The 22,969-nt window shown below is 43.6% G+C and overlaps 1 protein-coding gene across 1 annotated transcript in view; it reads left to right on the top strand.

Annotated features, from left to right (window-relative positions):
- Nucleotides 1-22,969, top strand: part of PLCD4 (phospholipase C delta 4) — a 44,282-nt gene that overhangs the window by 1,174 nt on the left and 20,139 nt on the right. Inside the window, exons 2-5 of the mRNA XM_066611636.1 lie at nucleotides 17,870-17,929; nucleotides 18,789-18,947; nucleotides 20,814-21,042; nucleotides 22,074-22,203. Coding sequence (XP_066467733.1) covers nucleotides 17,905-17,929; nucleotides 18,789-18,947; nucleotides 20,814-21,042; nucleotides 22,074-22,203 — 543 coding nt within the window. The 5' untranslated portion in view covers nucleotides 17,870-17,904. The remainder of the gene's footprint in view (nucleotides 1-17,869; nucleotides 17,930-18,788; nucleotides 18,948-20,813; nucleotides 21,043-22,073; nucleotides 22,204-22,969) is intronic.

The following is a 22,969-nucleotide window of genomic DNA, read 5'->3' as shown; positions in this document are numbered from 1 at the left end:
GTTGCATATATACAACAGGGAGCAAAGTACACCTGTGAGCTGGGCAAAAATGAGTTGCAAAGTGCTTCACAGTCTTTTGGATTTCAGTCTGATTTTACACACTGTTACTTGGAAGCAAGCCTCACTGATCTAAAAGAGACTGATTTCTAAGTAAATTTGAATATCAGTGTTAACCTTGACAACCATGTCCCCATGCTGTTGCACCTACTTTATAGAGCAGAAACCAAACTAAGGGTATGCAATGGGTCAGTGACAGAGGAAAGACTAGAACTCAGCTCTCTCAAATCCAAGATCTACTTTCTAGCCTCTAGATCTCTTTATGAAGGGACTTTTTTGGTAAAAAAATTTTTCCCTGCAAAAAACTGACCAGCAGGATGAAGTTTTATGGAACACTGAAAAGTCCTGAGCACTTTTCTTCCTTGATAAAGTGCTCCTTGAAAAGGAACACTTCTATGTCCTTGGTATCAGAAGTTTCTTCTTCAGAGGCAGACAGTGGGAATTGTGGCACAGAGCTCCACCTAGGATGAGCCACAGCCTTGGCTTTTAAGGTGGAGCAGTTTCTGTTCAGTTATGATTGAGCATCAATAGAAAATTTGTGACTAGAAGAGATGAGATGTTGTGAGTTATCCATTGAAAAATCAACCCACTTTTTTGTATTATAGCTGAGCAGAAATATATTTTCTAGGATGCAATGTATGGATACCTTCCTCCTTTCAGGATCTACTATCTAGCCCAACATGTGAAATTGGATGATGGGTTTACCTTTCTGTAAAGGCAAATGTGTGCTGTCCCCTCTAGCTGGGACTCAGACAAGATACGGCATTTCTCTGACCTATAAGCTCTAGGGTTCAAATTAGAATAATTTTCTTTCAACTTCTGGAAAGCCTGAAACAAGACATGCCTGGGACAAATAATTTTTTTATCTGAAAATGAATTCTGCAAGACAATCGAACTTGTTTTGGGACTCCAGAAAGCCTCTTCTACTCTATGCAAGCCTGTTTTCCTGCCTCTTGTATTGGTACTTTGAGAAAAAGAGAAAGAATTCTGTTGCATGACTGCAGGAGATCTTATTGCATCCTCAGAGATGAAGCAGCATACCGACTAGGAGTGTCTTACCTTTGTTTCCTTATGACTGAAATCCTTGTGATTCTGATCTTTTTCTCAGACCAGCTAACCGATCAAAGAGTCACCTTTTCAAAGGGAAGGCTCTCTTGCTTTTAGCTGGAAGAGGGGTACTGTTGTTACTAGCCATGCTCTAAGACATATGCAACATGCATGCAATTGACTATCTGTACAAGTGCAGCGGCTCCTGGCATAATGCAATAGAATAGCATGAGATAAAGGAGAAAGGCAAATATGTAGATGCAACAAGAGATTTTATTGTGGGCATAAACATACAACAACAGGGCAGGGGAATAAAAAAGATGCTAAACAAAAGGAAGAAGGGATAGAAACACTAAGCCTGTTTTGAGCAAACACAGGTGTTATCTACCACCAGACTATATATATATGTAATAGAGTCTGGTGGTAGATAACACCTGTGTTTGCTCAAAACAGGCTTAGCATGTATTTATATGGGGGGAGAGGGAGGGGGGACCAATGGGATTTCGAAACATCAGAACAAAATGAATGGAAAAGAGGAGACATTGTGTATCAACAACACTTGGTTACCGGCTCTGAGGAACATAGGCACCTGTGACTTTAGGACCAACAGTGAACTTATGTGGAACAAAGGAACTTTAAGAACAGCAGTGACTCCACCAGAGGCCAGCAAGTGATTAGTGACCGTTGATAACTGTTTTTCTTTTTTCTTCTGAGGGTAGCCTTTGAAAATGTCCACCATAGCAGTAGGCGAAACATCAGGTAAAACTGTTTTTCTTCAACTACAGCCTATCAACAGTCAACAAAACCTTTATTAGGCATAAACATTTGATGGGTGAAGACTCTGTACAGAAACCGTAGAGAGAATAGAAACCTAAGCAGTACACAAATATATGTATATGTGCACACCTACGTGTACAAACAGATGCAAACATACACACATGAATTATTTAAAAGACAGGAATCAATCAGTTACTCTATAGATATTGCCAAGATGTAATCTACTCAGTGATTGCTTGGTATAGAAAGTTTGGCTCGAGTCAGATTACTCAAATTTAGGAACTGTGCGACTGAGAGGGTTGTATGCTCTATGTCACCTGCTAGAAGGAATTGAATTATAGTGTTCTCAGAATGCCCTGTTTTAGCATTGAGCAACGGAGAGAGAAATTGCTGTCTTAGCGCTTGATATCTGGGACAGTGCAACATAATGTGTATGGATGCTTCTACTCCTAAATTGCAGCTACATAAACGGTCTTCCCAGGAGGCATTTCTGAATCTGCCATGTAAGTCATTAGAGGGGGTCACATTACAACGTGCCAAGGTAAAGGCTCTTCTCTCCAGGGGGTGCATTAGGAGGGACAGATATTTTGGTTGTTGACCACTTGTAATTTTTAAGTTGAAAATTCAAAGGTGAACATTTTTTCCGTGCTGTGCCTAGAATCTCTTGCCTTTCTATATCAAATAGTCCGGTTTCCAAAAGTCTGGTGATAACCTCAGGAGAGGGGGCCCCTTGTAGATTGGCCTCAAGGCCCATCTGTTGAGTTTTTTTTATAAAATAGTACTAGGCAAGGGGTTAACGTTGAATCAGTCAACAGCTCCTTTAGCAGCAAATCGTGATCAGCCCTGAAAAAGACATTGGCCCACTATTTAAAACTGGACCATGGATGTAACTCCAGTATATGTTGACCTGATTCCAGGCAGAGTGTTGCGTAGGGAATACAATGCGGTAACCCGAGAATTTTGTAAAGAAATTTAGATTGAACCCTTTCAATTGTGTTATTTAATGCCAGCTTCTATACTGGGATGCCATATAAAATTTGTGGTATGACTTAAGAATAGAAAGCTTGTAAAGCAGCTGGTACAAACCAGTTGCCCCAGGAGAAGAAAAAGCGAGTTATGGCTTGAACCACTGGTTTGGATGAATTAATTGCAATTGATCGATGAGAGGACCAGGAATGCTTGTAATGAAATCAAAGACCAAGGTACTGGAATTCCTTGACCCGCTGTATTAATTTTCTACTGAAAAGCCAAGATTGTGGTTTCCATGAGTTCCCAAAAACCACAATTTTAGACTTTTCATAACTTAACAACAAGTTAAGAGTTTACATAACAAAGAGTTTATTGTAAAATATTCAATGCAGGCTTTGACCAGTCTTCATAAGCCTATTTTTGTACATGAGATCAGAGCCATGTCATCAGCATATAAAAGTAAAGGGACGTCCACCGATCCCAGTTTGGGGCACTGCATGTCAAACTTTGTTAAGAAGGGGGCCAAATCATTGGTGAAAAGGATGAACAAAATGGGTGCCAGCATACAACCCTGCTTGACCCCCTTGTTGATCGGAATTGGAGCTGAAAGGTCACCTTGTGGGGATAATTTCACTTGACAGGAAGTGTTTAGGTGGAGGATACAAATTAATTCTAATAATCTTTTGTCAAGTCCCATCTTCTCAACTTTTTCCCAGAGTCTGTCCCTATCAAGAGAGTCAGAGGCAGACTTTAAATCCAGGAATGCCACATAGAGTCAAGATTTCTTTTGAGTCACCTGTTTGAAAATTAAATGGGATAATATCACACAGTGGTCGACTGTGGACTTGTTTGGTCTGAAACCTGCTTGCTCTGGACCTATGATGTTATAATCAGATATCCAGGAAGAAAGTTTCTTCAGTAAGTGGGATGCGTACATTTTCCCTGCGACATCCAAAAGGCTTATTGGTCTGTAGTTAGAAGGAAGGTTCTTATTTCCTTTTTTGAAAATAGGGACCAAGATTGATCTGGTCCAGGATTCTGGAATTACTCCAAATTTATTGATTCTTGTGAACAGTTCCGCGATCATTGGTGCCCTCCAGTCTGGTGCTGCTTTATAAATGTTTGAGGGAATTGCATCTGGGCCAGCTGCTTTACCCTGTTTTAGCTGGTTAATAACTGAGATGACCCCATCCACTGAGACAGCAGGCCACTCTGGGAGGTCTGACAGGATGGATGCCTGAACAACAGAGGTCGATTTGGATTCATAAAAAAAATTGATTTAAAGTGTGATTCCCACAGTTTAGCAGGGATCATGGTAGTACCAACTGACTCTTTATGAAAACCTGATATAATTTGCCAAAAACTCTTAGCATTTTTTGATCTAACAGCGTTGATTAGCAGTGAACATCTTGCTTCTGCAATACGATGGATCGAAACTCTGACAGCTTCCTTCAGGTGGGCAGTCAGCTTGAAATGTTGGTGTAAAAGTGTTTTACTGTTAGTGTCTCTAAATTTTTTATAAGTGCTGCGAATGGCAGTTTTCAGAGATAAGCAGATCTGATCAATCTTAGAGTCATCTCGCCCACCCTCAACTCTTTGGGTTGAGGGGATCTTACCTAATACGTTCAAAAGAGTAGATATTAAGTCCTCGAAAAAGTGGACAATCCTTGGTTGATCCAGGGTGGACAACTGAGGGATTTTCTTTGCTTGTATCAATGCACAAAATGAGTCCTTAGAGTCTGGGTCCCATTTAATTCTTTTTGTTATATTTGGGTAACCTTCTTCCTCCTGGGTGTTAGTGTTATGATAATGATTTGGGAGATAGTCTAAATCACACAACAGAGGAAGATGGTCACTAGATTGAGGGTATCCAACACAAAAGTTTGCTATCTGGGGAAGGCGTTGAGGAGGAACCAAGATATAATCAATAACACTTGCACCTCTAGGTGAGATGTAAGTGAATTCTCCATTATCCCCCAATGCGTCTAAGCCATTTAGCCAAGTAAGGCCATAAGTAATATAAAATTTGGCTAGGAGAAGCATTGATTGTTTTATCTTTCGAATAGACAGGTCTTTGGCAATATCGTGTCAGTAGGTAAATCCCAAAGTTGATGAAAGATGTCAGAATTATGCCCTACCCTGGAATTGAAATCTCCTGCGATTAGAATCTTATAAGAGGGAAATTTACCAGTCAGGTCATTGATTATACCACTAAGACAAGGTAGCTGAGTCCCTTTCAGTCGTGTTCTTTATTATATTTGGACTCGGAGAGTTTGTTTTTTCATTAGAGGGGGATGTTGCTGCAGTCTTATCAGCTGTCTGGGCAGGCAGCCAAGAATCACTTTGTGCAGGGATGGAGGATGATGCAGTGGTCAGAGCCTTCAAGCTATGTGTGGAGGAGGGCAGCAGCTCTTGATTAGAGACAGAGAAATCAGAGAAGCCTCTCTTCGCTGTTATTTTAAATGTGCTGAGAAACCTTCTCATCCAAAACAGAGTCAAGGGAATTGTAGAGGTGTCAAAGGATAGAAGGAGTCCGACTCTAGATGCAGGACTACTTAGCCATTGGGCACTTATCATATCAATCTGACTTAGATCCACACATAAAAGTTTACTTAAGGATATTTTTACACAGAACCTGTCCCTCCATTTTCCATAATTTACTGGCACTCTGCCAAGCTCCAAGAGAATTTGGTTTGCTTGGAAACAGCGTGAGTGAGAGCCAGCAGCATTAGGCAAAGAGACAGGTTTGATCCTTGATTCTTTCACAGAGACAGAGGCGTCCTTGGGCATTATCTGCATGTGACTATAAGCTCCTGTTGTTGCCGGAGAACTGCCCTTGGGTCTTGGGGTTGATTACTCCTGCAGCTTCTTCTGTAGTGCATTGGTTTGGGAGGATATAAACTTAAGTTCCTGAAAGATTGCCAAAACTGTTCTAGCTGCAACAAGGGAGTGATCTCCCAAAAGAGTTAAGAGGGAAGTATTGCCTGGTTCTAGGTCCACCGGTTCCTCTTGGTCCCTTTGAGCTAGGTCCTTATCTCCCAGCGTACTCTCACGAGCATAAACATTTTGTAGAATCACTTCAGGGCAGGACCCATTCTTAGTGTTTCCCAAACATGGTATGTTGTTATGTTCTTCCCCCTCCAAATCAATTTCAGTCTCTAGACAGCCCGAGTTGTTAAACGAAGCAGGGTTGGGAGTAACACTTATGATCTTGTTCCAAGATGTTATTTGGTCCAGGTGAAGTTGTTTAGAGACCTTCAGTGGGGAACTGCTGGCAGCTCGCTGCCGTTTCCTTCTCCTGTCCATGTTTTCAATCCAAATCAATCTGCAAGAGTAGGCACTCCAAAGCAGCAAAATAACCAGTATCAATGTTGCCAGCAGGATCTTCAGCAAGTTAAAATAACTTGGGTGAAGTAAAAACCTCCCGTGTTGCCACTAAGGCTAAAATTGATAAGAGCTCCAGCAGCCGAGATTCTGCTAGAAGGCAGCCATCTTTCAGTTCCCCGTAATGCTGTAAGGAGGAAGAAGGTGCCTACAGTCTATCAACTCAAACAATTTTGGGAACAATTTTATTTGTGTTTATGCTAAGCCTGTATTTTGCCCAAGTTTTCTCTCTCTAATCTTTCCAGAGAAGTTAGGACCACCTTTAAGCTAATTAGCTTCCCCAGTTCTCCTCCAATCAGCAGTCTCCAGTTGTCACAGTTCCAGTAGTCCGCAGTTGTCCATTCGCTAGTCCGTCAGTCAATCAGTCAGCCCGTTAATCAGTCAGCAGATCCCTTAAACAGTTAACCAGTTCATTAATCCATCAGTAGGTCCATTAGTCTGTTAGCCAGTCCGTTCGTCAGTCAGCTAGTCAATTCTCCCTCCTTCCTGCAAACCTGTCCTCCTTCTGCTACCTGCAAACTCTCTCACTGCTCCAGGTGCTGCTTTTAATCTTGTAATGACCTGACTGCCTCTAATGGCTGCAGCTGTGCAGCAAGCCCACTGCAGATTGGGGCCCTGGGGTTAACCCTAGCCCTAGGTTTCCTGGCTGATCTTGAGCATGGGGCCACTGCTGCCACCACGCCCTATCTCCTTGAGAATCTTTTGCGATTCCACCACAGCCTGTTGTCTGTTTGACTGCACATGAGACACAGAAGAGAGTTGCGGGTGGGCAATGGCTAGGGGTACCAAGGCAAAGTTTACTTATCAGGATCTGCTGGGCTTGTGTTGCATGCAGCTAGTTTGCCAAGATTCAGTGATCTCCTGATTCAAAGGTGGATACAGAGGAAGAAGTGGCTTGATAAGCAGATCCCGGGAGAGGCAAGCAGTAGCCTCAGTTAGCATCAGGCTGGGCAAGGGGAGCTTCATTCAAGGCAAAGGGAGCCAAGATTGCTTTCTCAGGGGAAGCATTTTTGGAAAGCAGCTCAGTGAGCCTCAGCTATGTGGCGTTCAGAGGGAAGAGTGCGGGAAAGAAGCATTAAGGTAATTCCTGTCTAACTTTCTGTTAAACACTCTGTGCGAGGCTGCCCATTGAGAAACTGCAGTTAGAGTAGAAAGTGGCAGCTCACAGGGGGTTAGGCAGTGTGACTGTCAGACTGTTGAGCTCCATGTTCATTGGATCATCATCATTCTGGTGGCCTTGTGTTCCCTTTCACCTGGCCTTCAATAAGAGCCAAGGCATGTTTGCCTATCCTGAGTAAACATGCATATGTTGGCTCAGTTTCACTTTCCATAGGGCTCAATACATTTTTTCCTTGTCAGCTTGAAGGGGGGGGGATTTCCTTCTCAAGTGTTTTTTGGGGCCTACATTCATAGGATTGGTACCACTCTGGTGGTGTTGCATTCCTCTTGGACTGCCCTTTGAATTGGACTTGGGCATGTTAGTCTACTCATGAGTAAACACACATTCAGTTTCACTGTCCATAGGGCTCAATACATTTTCCTTGTCAGTTTTAGTTTCATGCCCCACCATGATCCCTGGTGGATCCCAACTTACAGTTTGGGAACATGGGTCCAGGGCGAAACTCTATAAGAGATTTAATGTGCCATTAATCCTGATGGGTTTAGTTTTTCTTTTGTAAAAAAAAAGCTGGGGGGGGGGAGAACAAACCGAATTGGGGAGGCTCCATCATGGAGGAAGGGAGACTTTAATCCTTAATCACTGCTGTAGTCCCAGTTGTATCAGCCCCCCACATGGCTGCTATTTGCCCCAGGAGAAATGCTTCCCTTGGTGCCAGTGTGAACAAAGCAAAGTTTTTGCCTTTCACAAGACAATACAGGTATAGGTATTAATTTTAGGGTGTAGGGCATGGAGAAAATTCTGGGAGTAAGATTTATCAATAGGCCACTGTCAATTGCTGTGCTTTCATGTCCTTCTCAAAAGTACAGATGCTACAGCCGTGAGCAGGAAACTTTAATAAAGCTGTTGCATGCAGAGAAGTATCACATTATGTTGGCATCAGAATTCATCTCTTGGGGCATGGTACCCTATTCCTCCTTCCATCTCTTTGAAGGCTTCAGTCTTCCATAGATATCTTTGCTCATTTCCATCACATTTTGCCCTAAAGCATGTGGGTGCTCGTCCCCATTTTTCTCAACCCTGCCTTGTAAGCGAAGCAGCACCTGCTTGACAGCAAAAGGCTGTGTGGGAGTGTTTCTGGAAAGGCCCAAACACACATGACATCTAGAAGCCTTTGGCAACATAAGTGCATGCTTAATTAAATTAGTGACAATGGACGCTGCCTTAAGAAGACAGATTGTCATATGCGGAAGGCTGACAGGCACTGGCCGAGCTGAGGGGAGTCCTAGAATGGACAAAGCCCTGCACTAGACTCACATGGTGCCCTTTCTTGCTGCCTGATGACACATTGCTACTGGTACTGAGGGTCTAGGACAGCGTGACCGGGTAGATCTTCTGATGTATGTGGATCAGGGCTTGCCCATCTATAATGCAATTGAGCCCATTCACATCAGGCTGTGGATTGGGCCCAAGTGGAGGAGGGAGCAAATGATGTCCTCCATCTCCCCCCCATTCTGTTGCCATGGACAGAGCTGGCCTTCTCACCAGTCCCTTCCTGTACATGGCTCTTGAATCAAAGCAGGGGATGCAGGGCACACTTCCACCATGCATTGTGTTGCCTGCTTTGTATAAAGAGCCCATGTAGAGGATGGAGTGAGAGTTTTGATCCTTGGAGTGTAGTGATCTGGCAAGAGGATCTGATCCTCTTCTTCCTCCACCAATCTTCAAAAGATCCCAATTGGGGAAGGAGCAAGATTGCTCTTTCCACTGTCAGAGCTCTTTAAACAAAGGAGGAATTGTAGAGTACTCTGGAAGTGATCCCAGCATGCTTCACATCTCCTGCTTTGATTCCAGAGTCTGTGGCTGTGTTATTTTTTTGAGCTAGAAAAAATCCAGAAATGACATCTCCAGCATGCTGTTAGCATGCTTCCAGCATGGTTATTTTAAAAATGACAAAATGGCATCCCCACATTGAAATCAACTGTATGGAGCTCACCATGTTGTCACTGTACAGTTCTTACACTCTGGAGGCCGCCATTTTCCTGACAGATTCCTCTATTTGTTTTGATAGAAAATGGGCAGAAGTGACATAAGCATGAACATGACCCGAGTGTGCTGAAACCTTAAAAAAAAAAAAGCTCTCTAGTGCTTCTAGTGCTAGAAGTTAGAAAAAGAACACAGCCTGCATGGAAGAAGGAGCCCAATGCGGGGGGGGGGGGAGGGAAGGATTGAGCTATGTGCTGCCTCTGCCAGCTCAATAACTTCAGCTGGCCCTGATGTGGGCCCTCAGGCGACCTCTGATGCCACCCCTGTGAAGGATGACTGGGTAGGGGGAGAAGAAGCCTAAATAATGGAGGACATAAGCAGAGAACGTAGGAACCAGACTGAGACATACTGTATTGACGTTTATGGAAAACAATGCATGAAAAAGGCTGAGTCAATTGTTCATGTTTTCTCTGTTTAATGTTGCCTATAAGCAGAACTGGCCTGGGCTATAAATGAACTGATAGTTTTACCTGTCTCAGCTTCATATTTCTCAATGATCAGTTGCAAGAAAAGAACAAGGTTTCTCCTGTACTTTAAATAGTTGTGTGAAAGAGAGAATCTTGAAAGGTGCAGCCCTGAAATGACATGGAAGCTTCTTTCTCTACATAAGTATTGGTGGTACAAGAGCTCTGGCTACGGTTTCCGTACAGTCTTCACCTACCAAATGTTTATGCCTAATAAAGGTTGACTTGACTTGACAAGAGCTCTGGGGTGTGTGTGTGTGGGGGGGGGGGGCTCTGAATGGCCACACAGTTTATACAAGGCCAGCAATATAGTGGAAGTGCCTCCGAGACACTACAGAGTTCATTGTTAAAGCTACAGTCCCATGCAAATTGATCTGGGAGTAAGTCCAATTGACATACCCTAATGCTGGGAAAAATTGAAGAGGAGAAGAGGATGGCAGAGGATGAAATGATTAGATAGTGTCACCAAAGCAATGAATATGAATTTGGACAAACTCCGGAACACAGGGGGGTCTGGTGTGCTGTGGTCCATGGGGTCATGAAGAATTGGACACCACTTAATGACTGACAACCCAATCCTATGCATATCTACTCAGAAGTAAGTCCCTTTAGAGTCAATGGAGCTTACTCCCAGGAAAGTGTGGATAGGATTGGGCTGTAAATAAACAAAGTGCAGTTGAACATTGGAGGACTTACTTCTGAATAAACATGCATAAGATAGCACTTTAGTACACTCTTAAATATTTATTTGGTATATGTTTTTAATCCCATTTTTCAGTGTTTATGCATTGAAAACTATTGCAATCCACTCCAAGAGTCTGGGCTGAAATGAGTTAGAGATCCTTAAAGTATAAGTTTCAGTTTAGAAATAAGTGGCATGAGAAAAAATACGATAATAAAGGAATTTAAATATTTTTTTTGCCATGGTCTCAATGGGGTGTGGCTATATGGTATGATGTGGTATAGGGGCTGTCATGAAGAACTCCCTAACTTTAAAATTTTGCACTGCACCATTGTATGTGGATGATATCCAGAGAGTGATGGGAATAGAGGCTGCGCTGCTGCACATAGGCTGTTCAAAACTCATCAACATCAACTTAAGCTTTTTTCAGGATTACTGCCAGAGGATTTATCAGAATTGCTCCTTCCTTAGAGGGTTTCCAGTAGGGCCTAAAGACGTTGTTTAGATCAACCTTTTGAGGTTAGGTCTTTTTAATATTGGATATTGTGGATTTTTATGTGGGTTAGATTTTATGGGTTGGTCCCTTTGTTACTGTTTAGTGATTGCTGCTAGTTTATGATTTTTGTCTTTGATCTTTTAATCTGATATTTTAAAGCTGCTTTGTATTGAGTAGATTTTTAAAGTTTATAGTTTTTATTGTGATTTTATGGTTTTATTAAACTGGTTTTTACTGTGATTTTATGGTTTTATTAAACTGGTTTTTAGTGTGATTTTATGTTGTAAGCCACTTTAAATCTCCTTCAGAGAGAAAGCAGGTAGATATTTAGTAAATAAATAAATTTATCAGTACAGTACATCTATTTAAAAAGCAGCCCATTAATAAAATACAGTTCAAATGAACTTATGTTTTATGGATCAATCACACTCATTTCACAATTACATGAAGACAAGCATAAACTTGAAGTGTTCAAGTTATCCTCTTGCTGGATTAGGAACCACCTGTCTAAACCAAATGATTTCTGTTGAGCTTGAGCCACAGTCCCTCCTGAGTGTAGGTGCCAAGTTGAAGCCTAAAGTCTACTCTAGAGCACTGGTTGTCAAACCTTTATCACCGGGACCCACTTTTTAGAATGAGAATCTGTCAGGACCCACTGGAAGTGATGTTATGACTGGAAATGACATCATCAAGCAGGAAGACTTTTAACAATCCTAGGCTGTAGTCCTTCCCACACTTACCCAGGATTAAGTCTCATTTACTATCATTGTTAAAAGCATATATATATATATGTAGCATATATATATAGTCTCATTTGAGAGGGTTCCATTCCCAGAACTCATGTGGATGGCAAAAAATGCACTAAAGCAAATCAATTTAAAGAACTAAGTCCCTTTGCTCCTGTGATTTTAAAACAGCCTTGCTGACCTTTTGAAATGCACACAGAGGTAATCAGTCTTTCTCCAGGTGCTTAGGCCTCACTAGGAGGTAGCAGTCCCTCTCTTCACCAGGAGCTGCAGTGAGGGGGAAAGAATGGAGATGATAATCACTGCCATTTAGCCTTCTTTCACGTGCTCAGGGAAAAGGGAGAAGTGAAGCCTGGAGAATGATTGATGCATTGTCAGCTGGCTGCCCTCTCTTGCATTAACCAGGCTATTGTTAAATGACTGTTTTCCTTTAATTTAAAGGGCACTTCTCATGGAATAGAAAAATCTGTGGATTCCCTCCTCCCCCCCTCCGGAAAAATCCATGGAAAATTAGGTTATACCTGTAATCACGTGCATGATTATCTCTATAACAGTAAAAAGCAGTTTTTTAAACTGTGATTTTAAAGGGATGGATTTTTTCCCCTTCTCCAGGGATCAGCACTTTCCTTCTCATTTGCAGTGGCCATTTGTGTTGAGTCAAATTCGTGTATAAAAAAATCTGTGTATAATAAGGTTTGACCTGTAGTAGTCTGTTCAAAGTACAAATCTGTAACGTTTCCCCAAATGCAGTCACATACCGTGGTAGCATCAAGTCTAATACTTTAAAAATAAAATATTAAAATGAGTGGGAATTCACCTGAAATGGGCTCGCGACCCACCTCGTGGGTCCTGACCCACAGTTTGAGAAACATTGCTCTAGAGGGTAGAGCCTGAATGTTGCAGGCTGCTGCCAATATTTGCTGGTAGCATGGCTCTTCGTCTCTGCAAATAAGGAACTAGCTACCGACTTCAGTGGTGTGGTTTCGTGTGGGAGGGAAACAGAACTTAAACACAAATGCACAGAGAGAGAGTCTTGTAGCACCTTAAAGACTAGCCCCCAAATTATTCTGGCAAAAAACTTTCTTCTACTGCAGTCCACTTCATCAGATGCATGTTGCATGAGACAACTCTTTGTTATTTTCGCTTCAGCAGACCAACACAACTACCTCATGAAGGAAAATAAACCAATCAGGAATCTCTTACATACTTCTGAAATCTCACCCATCTGCAAGGATTTTAATCTGAACCCTCCACTTCCATACCATTCCTATTTTGGCATGCACCTGGAGGCTTTACAAACACCAAGAATGCTGATGCAAGATGTAAAGCAATGAAAAGCTAAGGACAAACGATTTCTCCTTGGGAACCCATTGGTCTGTGCCAGTGGCATATACAAGATTCGAAAGCAGCCCAGCCAAGTGCAAGCAAGACAGATCTATCAAGCAGCTGCCACCCAAGAGGTGGAAAGCAATATATCTTCTTGCCAAGGGAATCCTGAAACATTAGACTGTGGACTCTCCAGTGGCCATCAGTGTGAGTTGCAAGTGAAATGTTTAACAGCACCAGGCTCTAAGAGAACATCTACTCTTATTAATTGCTTCCAGATCACAGGAGACAGTGGTCCGGCTTCTAAATTGCCAACCTGGAAGTTTGGCTTCAGAATGATAAAATCCATTTGAGAAGAGTCTATATATTCCTATGAGAACTTTATGGTTATATTTGTAGCATCTTTTTTTTTTTTTAAAGGTAGAATAACTGTGAAAAAAATATTGCTATAGGAACATACCTTACCCTCAGACCACTGGTCCACCTACTTCAGTGTTGCTGATCTTGGCTAGCAGCAGCTCTCTAGAGAGCTTCAAACAGGAAACATTCTTGGAAATGCCGGACACTGGACTTGGGACCGTCTACATGCAAGTCAGGTGCTCTACCTCTGAGCTACAGCCACTGTCCCTTAAAATATGGCATGTGGAAGCAGGTTATCATTAAAGATAGGCACAATCTGAATGAGCCTGTGTTAGTAAAAAAGAATGGGGGAGGATATAACCATGAGCTTCTTGAAGGAAGGAATGAGCATCGGAACACTTATGAGGCACTTGTAAAGGATAATAATACTGTATATGCATATGATTGGGCTCTAAATGCTACACCACACTCTCCTGGGTGGGATAATTGATTTTAAAAAAAGAGAACTTTTCCAGTCAGTAGAGGTATGTTATTTTTCAATTTATGTTATATATCAGTGGTTAAGAACATAAGAACAGCCCCACTGGATCAGGCCATAGGCCCATCTAGTCCACCTTCCTGTATCTCACAGCGGCCCCACCAAATGCCCCAGGGAGCACACCTGATAACAAGAGACCTGCATCCTGGTGCCTTCCCTTGCATCTGGCATTCTGACATAGCCCATTTCTAAAATCAGGAGGTTGCACATATACATCATGGCTTGTAAGCCATCATGGATTTTTCCTCCAGAAACTTGTCCAATCCCCTTTTAAAGGCATCCAGGCCAGATGCCATCACCACATCCTGTGGCAAGGAGTTCCACAGACCAACCACATGCTGAGTAAAGAAATATTTTCTTTTGTCTGTCCTAACTCTCCCAACACTCAGTTTTGGTGGATGTCCCCTGGTTCTGGTGTTATGTGAGAGTGTAAAGAGCATTCGCTTTATCCTTCCCATGCATAATTTTGTATGTCTCAATCATGTCCCTCCTCAGGCGTCTCTTTTCTAAGCTGAAGAAGCCCAAACGCCATAGACTTTCCTCATAAGGAAGGTGCCCTAGCCCAGTAATCATCTTAGTCACTCTCTTTTGCACCTTTTCCATTTCCACTATGTCCTTTTTGAGATGTGGCGACCAGAACTGGACACAATACTCCAGGTGTGGCCTTACCATCAATTTGTACAACAGCATTATAATATTAGCTGTTTGGTTCTCAATACCTTTTCTAATGATCCCAAGCATAGAATTGGCCTTCTTTACTGCCGCCACACATTAGGTCGACACTTTCATCGGTTTGTCCACCACCACCACCCCAAGATCTCTCTCCTGATCTGTCACAGTCAGCTCAGAACCTATTAGCCTTTATGTGAGGTTCTCATACTTTTGGCACCGGGAATCATACTTTTGGCATGAGAATCTGTCAGGACCCACCAGAAGTCATGTCATGACCAGAATGACATCATTAAGCATGAAAATTTTTAACAATCCTAGGTTGTAATCCTACCCACACTTACCCAGGCGTAAGTCCCATTGACTTTCACTGTTAAAAGCATATACATAGTAGCCTGTTAAAAGTACAGGTCTGTAACATTTCCCCAAATGTAGTCACATACCATGACAGCATCAAGTCTAATATATTAAAAATGGGGACCCACCTGAAATTGGCTCACGTGGGTCTTGACCCACAGTTTGAGAAACACTGTTATATATGGTTAGACATTGCTGCGAGACTGTACTTATTAGGAGGGGGAAACTAAGTACTTGGCAGATCAAAAGTGCCATGTGAATTATTTATAATGATGAGGATGACAACTAAGTACTGTAACTTGAACAAGGCAGGGAAACTGACAAAGAAACAAGTTTTGATCCCATCAATTTCCACAGGGCAAGGTGCTCAGGGTTCCCCTTGCCATCAAATGGAAATAAATCTAGCTCCTGCTAGATTGCCATTCCTGACAGATTCTGTATCACTTTGCTTTGGTTATTTCAAGGTCAGCTCTAGCTTACAGCTGTCACATTGCAGGGAGATCTCATGTTCAGGGGCTTGAGCAAAGCAAAGTTCAAGTTCTTTTCTGCCCTTTCTCTCTGGGATAATGGTCTCCTTGGGGAACTGGCTTTACAGTAGGAAAAAGTGTGCTTCCCTGTTAAGATTATCATTTCTCTTTACAAAGTACTGCTCTCCGCTTCCCCCTTGATCTAAGTAAGAAAGAACTGTGTGTTCCTGAGACAAATAACTCTTCCCAGAAGTCCATGGCATCATTCAATTAAATGTACACCCATCCTTTTGTTGCTTCTGTGTATTTTCTTGGCCTAAGAGCCCATTTCTGAGTGGTCAGAGAAAGCTCTGGAGAGAAAAGGTTAGGATTTTAAAGAGGGGTCACCACTCGGTGTCAGATTTCTTTCTAGATGTGGAGTGCCCCGTTTCTCCTTGCCCTCTCCCCTTGCTAGCAAATAAGTAGGATCAGCAGGGAGCTGAGACAAAGCCTGAACGGAATAAATGAGAGGTGCTACCCTGGGAAACCTGCTCCTCTATGCAACTCCCACAATGACCTAATGAGAACTCGGTTCTTGAGGGGAGGATATGCTATCCCAAAGCAATACCATGTGTTGGAGGGGACAGAGTAAGCCCCAATGTCATTGTCTTTTATTCTCTGATGAAAGCCTCAGGGATCCTTCTAGATCAGTGGTTCCCAAACTTTTCAGCACCGGGAACCACCTTTTTAAACAACACTATCAGGATCCACCTAGGTTTATCAGACTTTTAAAAAGGAGATCTACAAAAAAATATCTTATTTGTTTATTTCTAAGTAATTATAACCAGAAAAAAACCACAAGGCCCAAATCCTAACCAATTTTGCAACTTTGATATAGCACATGCCCCATTGGCACAGCTGCATCCTGCAGTTGGGGGACAGTCAAGGAGGCCTCCTCAAGGTGACAGAATGTTTGCTCCCTTATCTTGGAACTACATTGCCTTTATCTCAGTGCTGGAAAGTTGGTTAGGATTGCGCCCTAAAACATTTATCTCCCTGTATTTACACATGCTTGCAGACTTCAGGAGCTCAGCTCCTTGCAGGACAATTAGCAGCAATCTTGCAAACTGCAGGAGCTGAACTCTTTGCAGGGTTCAGTTTAGCAAGTACAATGAGCAACTACAGTATCTGATTTTTGAACTGCCTCAAGGCTTGAGGCAGTTAGTTATCTGATATTGACGACCCACCAAAAATCAGGTTGTGACCTATCCAGTGTGTCCTGACCCACAATTTGGAAACCACTGTTCTAGATCAAAAGGATGGATAGAAATCAAGGACAGATCCCTGGCATTTAATATTACATACACACTTGTACTAAGAGCAAATGTGGTATAGTGGTTAGAGGCTGGTCTTAGATTGAAGGGACAGAATCACTGCTCAGCCTTTCAGTGCACAGCTAGTTCCCATTCTTCTAAACAAATACAGTTATTCAGTCAGGGGCACTACATGCACAGAGAAGCAAGCTTCTGTGTGCATTTCCCCAGTGGGATGACAGATAGAACCACATGTACCAAATGATCCTGCAGACACAGTTTTATCAAAGCAGTCACGTGCAGAGCTTTTAAAAAAATGCTTAACTTCTGCTAATCAGTAGGTAGGCAAAGCAGGGTTCAGTTCCTCACTCTGCCTTCCCTGTGAAACAACTGGTTGGAGACGAAAGTCCCCTTATCCCAAGGAGACCTCCAGCAGCCTCTAGTCCCACGCTGAATGCAGTGGAGGCTGCACCAACGGAGGGTTCCAGCATGGGGCTTCCGTTAGGGTTCGGCTGTAAGAAACAGAAAACGTACCTGGGAAGGGACTAAACATTACTTTTTAAAAATAATTATGGGTTTCTCCATCCCAGACAGACTGTTCTTTAGAACATGAGGGGTTAGATTTCATTTGGGGATAGAATCTAAGGAGCTGCCTTGTGCCAAGATAGAACACTCACAGCACAATCCTATGCACGTGTACTCAGAAGTAAATCCCACTGAGTTCAAGAAGGCTTACTCCCAGGCAAGTGTGTAGGATTGTAGCCCGAGTCAATGAGCCTGGTGCTGTATTCTTTGATTTGCAGCATCTGTCCATTCTTCCTGTCAGGGCTTTTCCCCATCTTTGCTATCTGAGATCTTTGGAAATGCCAAAGACTGAACCTGTGACCTTCTATACGCAATGCATAGACTCTACCACTGAGCTGGGGAGGTGGAGCGGGAAAACCAAACCAATAGATGTCTAAACAAAGACTACATTTATTATATTGTATTACTTTAACAAAAAGCGTAAAAACGCAGGTGTCTGTTGTCCCAGAGTGTTTTTTCTTTCAACAGCTTCTGCTCTTTTGTACCATAGGGTGACAGTTGTGCCAACCCAGGGAAAGAAGAGCCATGGCTTCACTTCTCTACAGCCCCCGTGAGTATTTGCTTGAGTCTCCAAGAAACCAGACAATGCTAGCTCTGTGTTCTGGTTGGCCTTCAGACAAGACACTGTCCCTAGACTCTTTCTCAGTAAGCCCCACTCCTCAAACTCACCAGCACCTGGTCAAATTCTCTCTCTGGGCCTGAGGGAGAAGACACATGACAAGGTATGCCCATGGCCACAGTAACCGAAAGCAAAATGAGATCTGAACTTACAGCCATTATGGTTCTTAAAAAGAACTTATGGGTCATTCAGATCCCATGTTTCTCCAGCAGCTAGACATTTCTGGTCTTCCATCTGAGATCAAACTACACATCATGCATTGCATTAAATGCACAGGTTGGCCTTGTTTGTATTCACTTCCTGTACTCAAGTAGCATCCATGGAGAGATCAAGTTCAGGGCTATGGCATGTGGCTATGTAACCCTTTCCTGTCACACTGCTGTTCTCTCTGCCCCCCCCATCACATGTCACCGAGGCTGTCATTAGCCCAAGAGAGAAGCTTCCATTAAACAGAAGCTTTCTCACAGGGCTAATAACACCTTGGGGAGGGTGTGGTTTTTGGTGGGACTGTGGTGTGATGGGAAAAGATGAAATGCTTCCTTTCTGCCTACTGTCTTCTACCTTCCAGTCCTGAGCCCCCTTGCAGCTGTGCTTAAAAACATGCAAGACCAAATTATGCATGTTAATGTAATGTGTAGTTTGGCCCCAAGATCCCATGTTGTAAAGCTCAGATGCTGTCTCAGTGATATTCTGAAACACACGTATGACATGCATGTGACCCATTCTGCATTAGCACCAGCCTTTGTGCTTCTCATTTTGAAATGGCTATCCCTTTCTCCCCTCTGTTCAGGCCTTCCACTGGACGAGAACCTAGAACAGATGCAGCAGGGGACAATGATGCGCAAGGTGAAATCCAAGAACTGGAAGAAACAGCGTTACTTCATGTTGCAGGAGGACTGCATGACCATCTGGTACAAATCCAAGATGTCTGGCAGTGCCAAGTCCGCCTGTGAGTTTAGATTCCCTGCTGTGTATTGTTGACACTGGGAACGGTCCTGTGTAACACTGTGTGTTTGCGTTGCAAACAAGTGTATAGCTCAACATGTGAATCCTTACACATGGGTTGACTTTTTTTTCAAGTTGCATAAACTGACACTTGAAATGATTGAATGAAGATTTGACACCACTAGTTGTCATTAGTGGTAAAAATGTACAATATCATGATTCTAGAGCAAAATATTATTATTGTTTAGAATACTTATATTTTGCTTTTCAACAAAAGGTAGTTCAAAAGTCGTCTACATAGCAAAATAAATCAATTAATTTAATTGACTAATAATCTGAAAAAAATTGCAGTAGAGATACATGGCTAGCAGCCCCTGCTCCTGACTAGCTCATGCTGCCAACCCTAAGAGGGGGAACTGGGTGACGCAACCCCCCCTTCTTGTGGGGGAACTAGTCTGAGGCCTCCACCAGGGGGTCCCCCTCGGAAAGGCCAGGCGGGCCCTCCCCTCCCCCACAGGGAGGCCTCACATCTGGTTGTTTGCTTGTGTACATGTATGTTCTGAGCTATAAATTCTGGTATGGAACATTTGGGAATATGAGGGCAGAAACTGTGCAGAAGCCCAAACAACTCCTGAGCCCAGTTTCTCATATCTGACTGTGGACAGTGACCATATCATGATGAGATCTCAGGTGGCAGATCTATGGCACCAAATCGCCAATTACTTAATGCACCATTGTTTCTCATTGCATAGGGGATGCCGGTGGCGTAGCTGGAGGGGGGACGGAGCACTCGGCCTGGCAGGGGGGTGGGCATGCAGTCCCTCCCTTCGGAGCCATTCCTGGCAGGGGGGGCATAGCTCCAAAGGGAGGGGCCACTCGCCCACCCCCCTGCCAGGCTGAGTGTCCCACCGCCCTCCAGCTATGCCACCGTGGGATACAATTTGAATTTTCTGCCTTGGGCATCAAAATGAGGTGATCCTAGGAGGAAGACTCAAAGATTCTATCGTCTTGGTCAGGGAGATGCAAAACGAATGCAGTGAGCCCTAGCAGTGGCGTCACTAGGGTTTGCACCAGCTGGTGCAGGAGGCCATCGCGTCACCTGCATGATGGACCACCTGCCATGCAGTGGGCAGAGTGAGGTGGGTGGTGGGCGTGGTGATGTACCATCAACCCGCTCTGCTGGTTTTTTGGCTATATCTTTTGAAAGAACACAGATATTTCATAGTGGTTTTTTCCCATTGCATTCTGCTGTAAATTACACCTACAAACCACGATTTTAGAGAGTTTGATTACTAGTGCATGTCATCCCTTGGTGCGGCCCACACCCCCAGTGACCCACTGAGCCCTAGCCTGTAATGTCAGAATTTGGATTTAGACCTGAACAAACAGTGTGTCCTCCCTTCCTTTGTTACATCATCTAGATGTTTTTGTTTTGTCAAACCATTTAAACATTTCTCCCATTTGGAATTTCTCTGAACTTCCACCCTCCTGCTGTGACTTCCCCAAGCTAATGACATGCTGGGTGAAAATGTCTTACCTTCAGCTCACTTCTACAGCTGGCAGTTTATGCTAAATATGCTTGTATTTCTTTTATTTAGTGTTGATATTTAGTTGGTCCTTTAAAAGCTGTTGTCTCTGCATTTTTTTGACCAGAGTAGCTGCAGATACTGTTCTAGTGTTAGAGTTGAATAGAACATGTGAGGGAGGGGGTAGACAGGCTGAACAGAGGAATACATGAATAGAGGAGTTGGATAGGTAATTTATGTGATTGCCCCTTGTCCTGTCCTGCTTGAAGAAGCAGGCCACAGTTTTGTAACATAAGCCCAGCCCACAGGTGAAGGGTGACCTTTCTTGGTTGCCCCCCTCTCAGTCTCGGTGAGCGATGTGGAGACTGTGCGTGAGGGGCATCAATCGGAGGTACTGCAGAGTCTTGCTGAAGAGTTCCCACCCGAATGCTGTTTCACTGTCGTCTTCTATGGGCGCCGTAACAACCTGGACCTAATTGCTGGCACAGCCGAGGAAGCTCAGTGTTGGATCCAAGGCTTGCGGCGCCTTGTGGAGGTTGTTGCAAATATGGATCAGAAAGAGAAGATAGATCAATATCCTTCCATTTAATGGTCTGCTGTCCATTTCAGTGCCTTTCCAGAAAAAAATGGAAAGCTAATTGCAAGAGCTCAGCTTGATTTTGGCCCTAATATTGGAGGCATATCAAATATATGATCCGGCATTCCCAAGTGTCATCGTACCTTCACATCAACTATGTTGTTCCCTCAGTTCCTTTTACGTATCTCCCCTCCTACTTCAGGAGGGGAAATACACATTTGTCTTCTATAGCCATTCCCAGTCAAATAACTGCTTCTGTCATGGGTATCAGAAATCAGGAATGACTATCTTGTAAAGTTGAGGGCCCCAAGGTGCAGGCGTGGCCTGCCTTCCTTAGAGGCAAGGGAGGAAAGGCAACTCTCAACCAACTGCAATGTGATTAGTGAGTCAGGAGAGCAAAGGAGCTCCTTGGATGCACCCCTTCAGCCTCAGAGTCACAGAGGAAAGGGGTATGTAGTTGTACACTACATATCCATGTAGTTGCACATTATAACCAATTTAGGGCCCAATCCTAAAGGCCCTTAGCCCTGGCGCTGAGCTCCAGCACCAGTGCTAGGTATCATAAGTATGCCATAAAGCACATTTATGGCATCCTCAGAGGAAGGCGCACCAGTGCTGGTCCTAGCACCAGGATGCCACGTGGAGGAAGGTAAGAGCTCTGGGCAGTGGTGTGAGATTTTGGGGTAGGCATTCTGGGGCAGGGTGAGGATGGGGTGGGGCAGGACTGGAAAGTTTGACATGAAAGATTAAAAAGCAGGGCTGAAAAGCTTGACACAGAGGTTCTCTTGTCTGTGCTGGCAAAATAACTGGTGCAGATGTGAGAAGCCCCATTGCGGGGCCTGGAACTTTCCTTGGAGACCTCCAGCAGTTTCCGGGCACCCGCAGGATACAGCAGTTGCCATTTTGGCACTGCTGTTCTTGTGGGTGTCGGGAAGGATAGAATTGGGCTGTTAGTTCCTACTCTGAAGGCCTTGTTCTACTCAGTTTCTATGAGTCTGTGTTCCTTAATCAATGCCTTGGACTGCACATGGATTTGTGACTGGTTCCAGAAAGCCGATAAAAACAAGGATGGACGCATGAATTTCAAGGAAGTGCAACACTTGCTGAGGATGATGAACGTGGATATGAATGAGGACCATGCCTTCCGACTCTTCCAGGTAACTGTGTGTTTGAGTAGGAGAACTATGCTGTTACCCTGCACATGCCCAATCTTGTCTGATCTTAGAAGCAGGCTCAGGCCTGGTTAGTACTTAGAAGGGAGACCACCTGGGAATACCGGGTGCTGTAGGCTTATACCATAGTCTTTCGAGACTGAAGGTTGCCAACCACTATGGGACTGGTTACACGAAGAGGTCCTGGGTTTTCCTTGATGGTAGCAGTGGCTTATTCTTTTCACAGCCATGTTGCCACCCACGATCCTCTAACTGTAGTACATATACACCAATGCCTCTTCCTCAACACTTGACACTCTTGCAATACTTGTATAGCTTTCTGTCCAAGATGTAACTTAGGGAGCTTTTTTCTGGTTTCCGGAGAAACTGGATTTGTACAGCACCAATCGATTGGCTTTTCTGTCAGTCATAAAGCCATTTTCTCCCTCTCAGAGTAAGGCTGTGCCCAGCAATGATTGGCTATCCCTGTTGTGTCAGTCAGGAAGGCACCTCGTTCTTCCTCCTCTGACCCAGTTTCAAAATGCATAGAAAGGATATTTTTAATAGGCTTAAAGCTAAAGCTCCAACAGGCTTGGATTAGCAAGTCAGGTGCCTCGGGGGGAAAAAGAACCCAAAGAAACTATTGTGTGTCACACATGCCTGCTTCCCCCCTCCAATGAAAATCCATTGTGAGTAGGGGAAATTGGAAATCGAAAATCCAATTTCACTCCAGGGCAAGGTACATGTCAATAGGAACAGAAGTAAAAGTAGG

Source organism: Tiliqua scincoides, chromosome 1 (genome assembly GCF_035046505.1).
Source record: "Tiliqua scincoides isolate rTilSci1 chromosome 1, rTilSci1.hap2, whole genome shotgun sequence".
In the NCBI taxonomy this organism is placed as follows: Eukaryota; Metazoa; Chordata; class Lepidosauria; order Squamata; family Scincidae; genus Tiliqua; species Tiliqua scincoides.
Note: the sequence above shows the minus strand (reverse complement) of the source record. Positions and strands in the feature narration are given on the sequence as shown.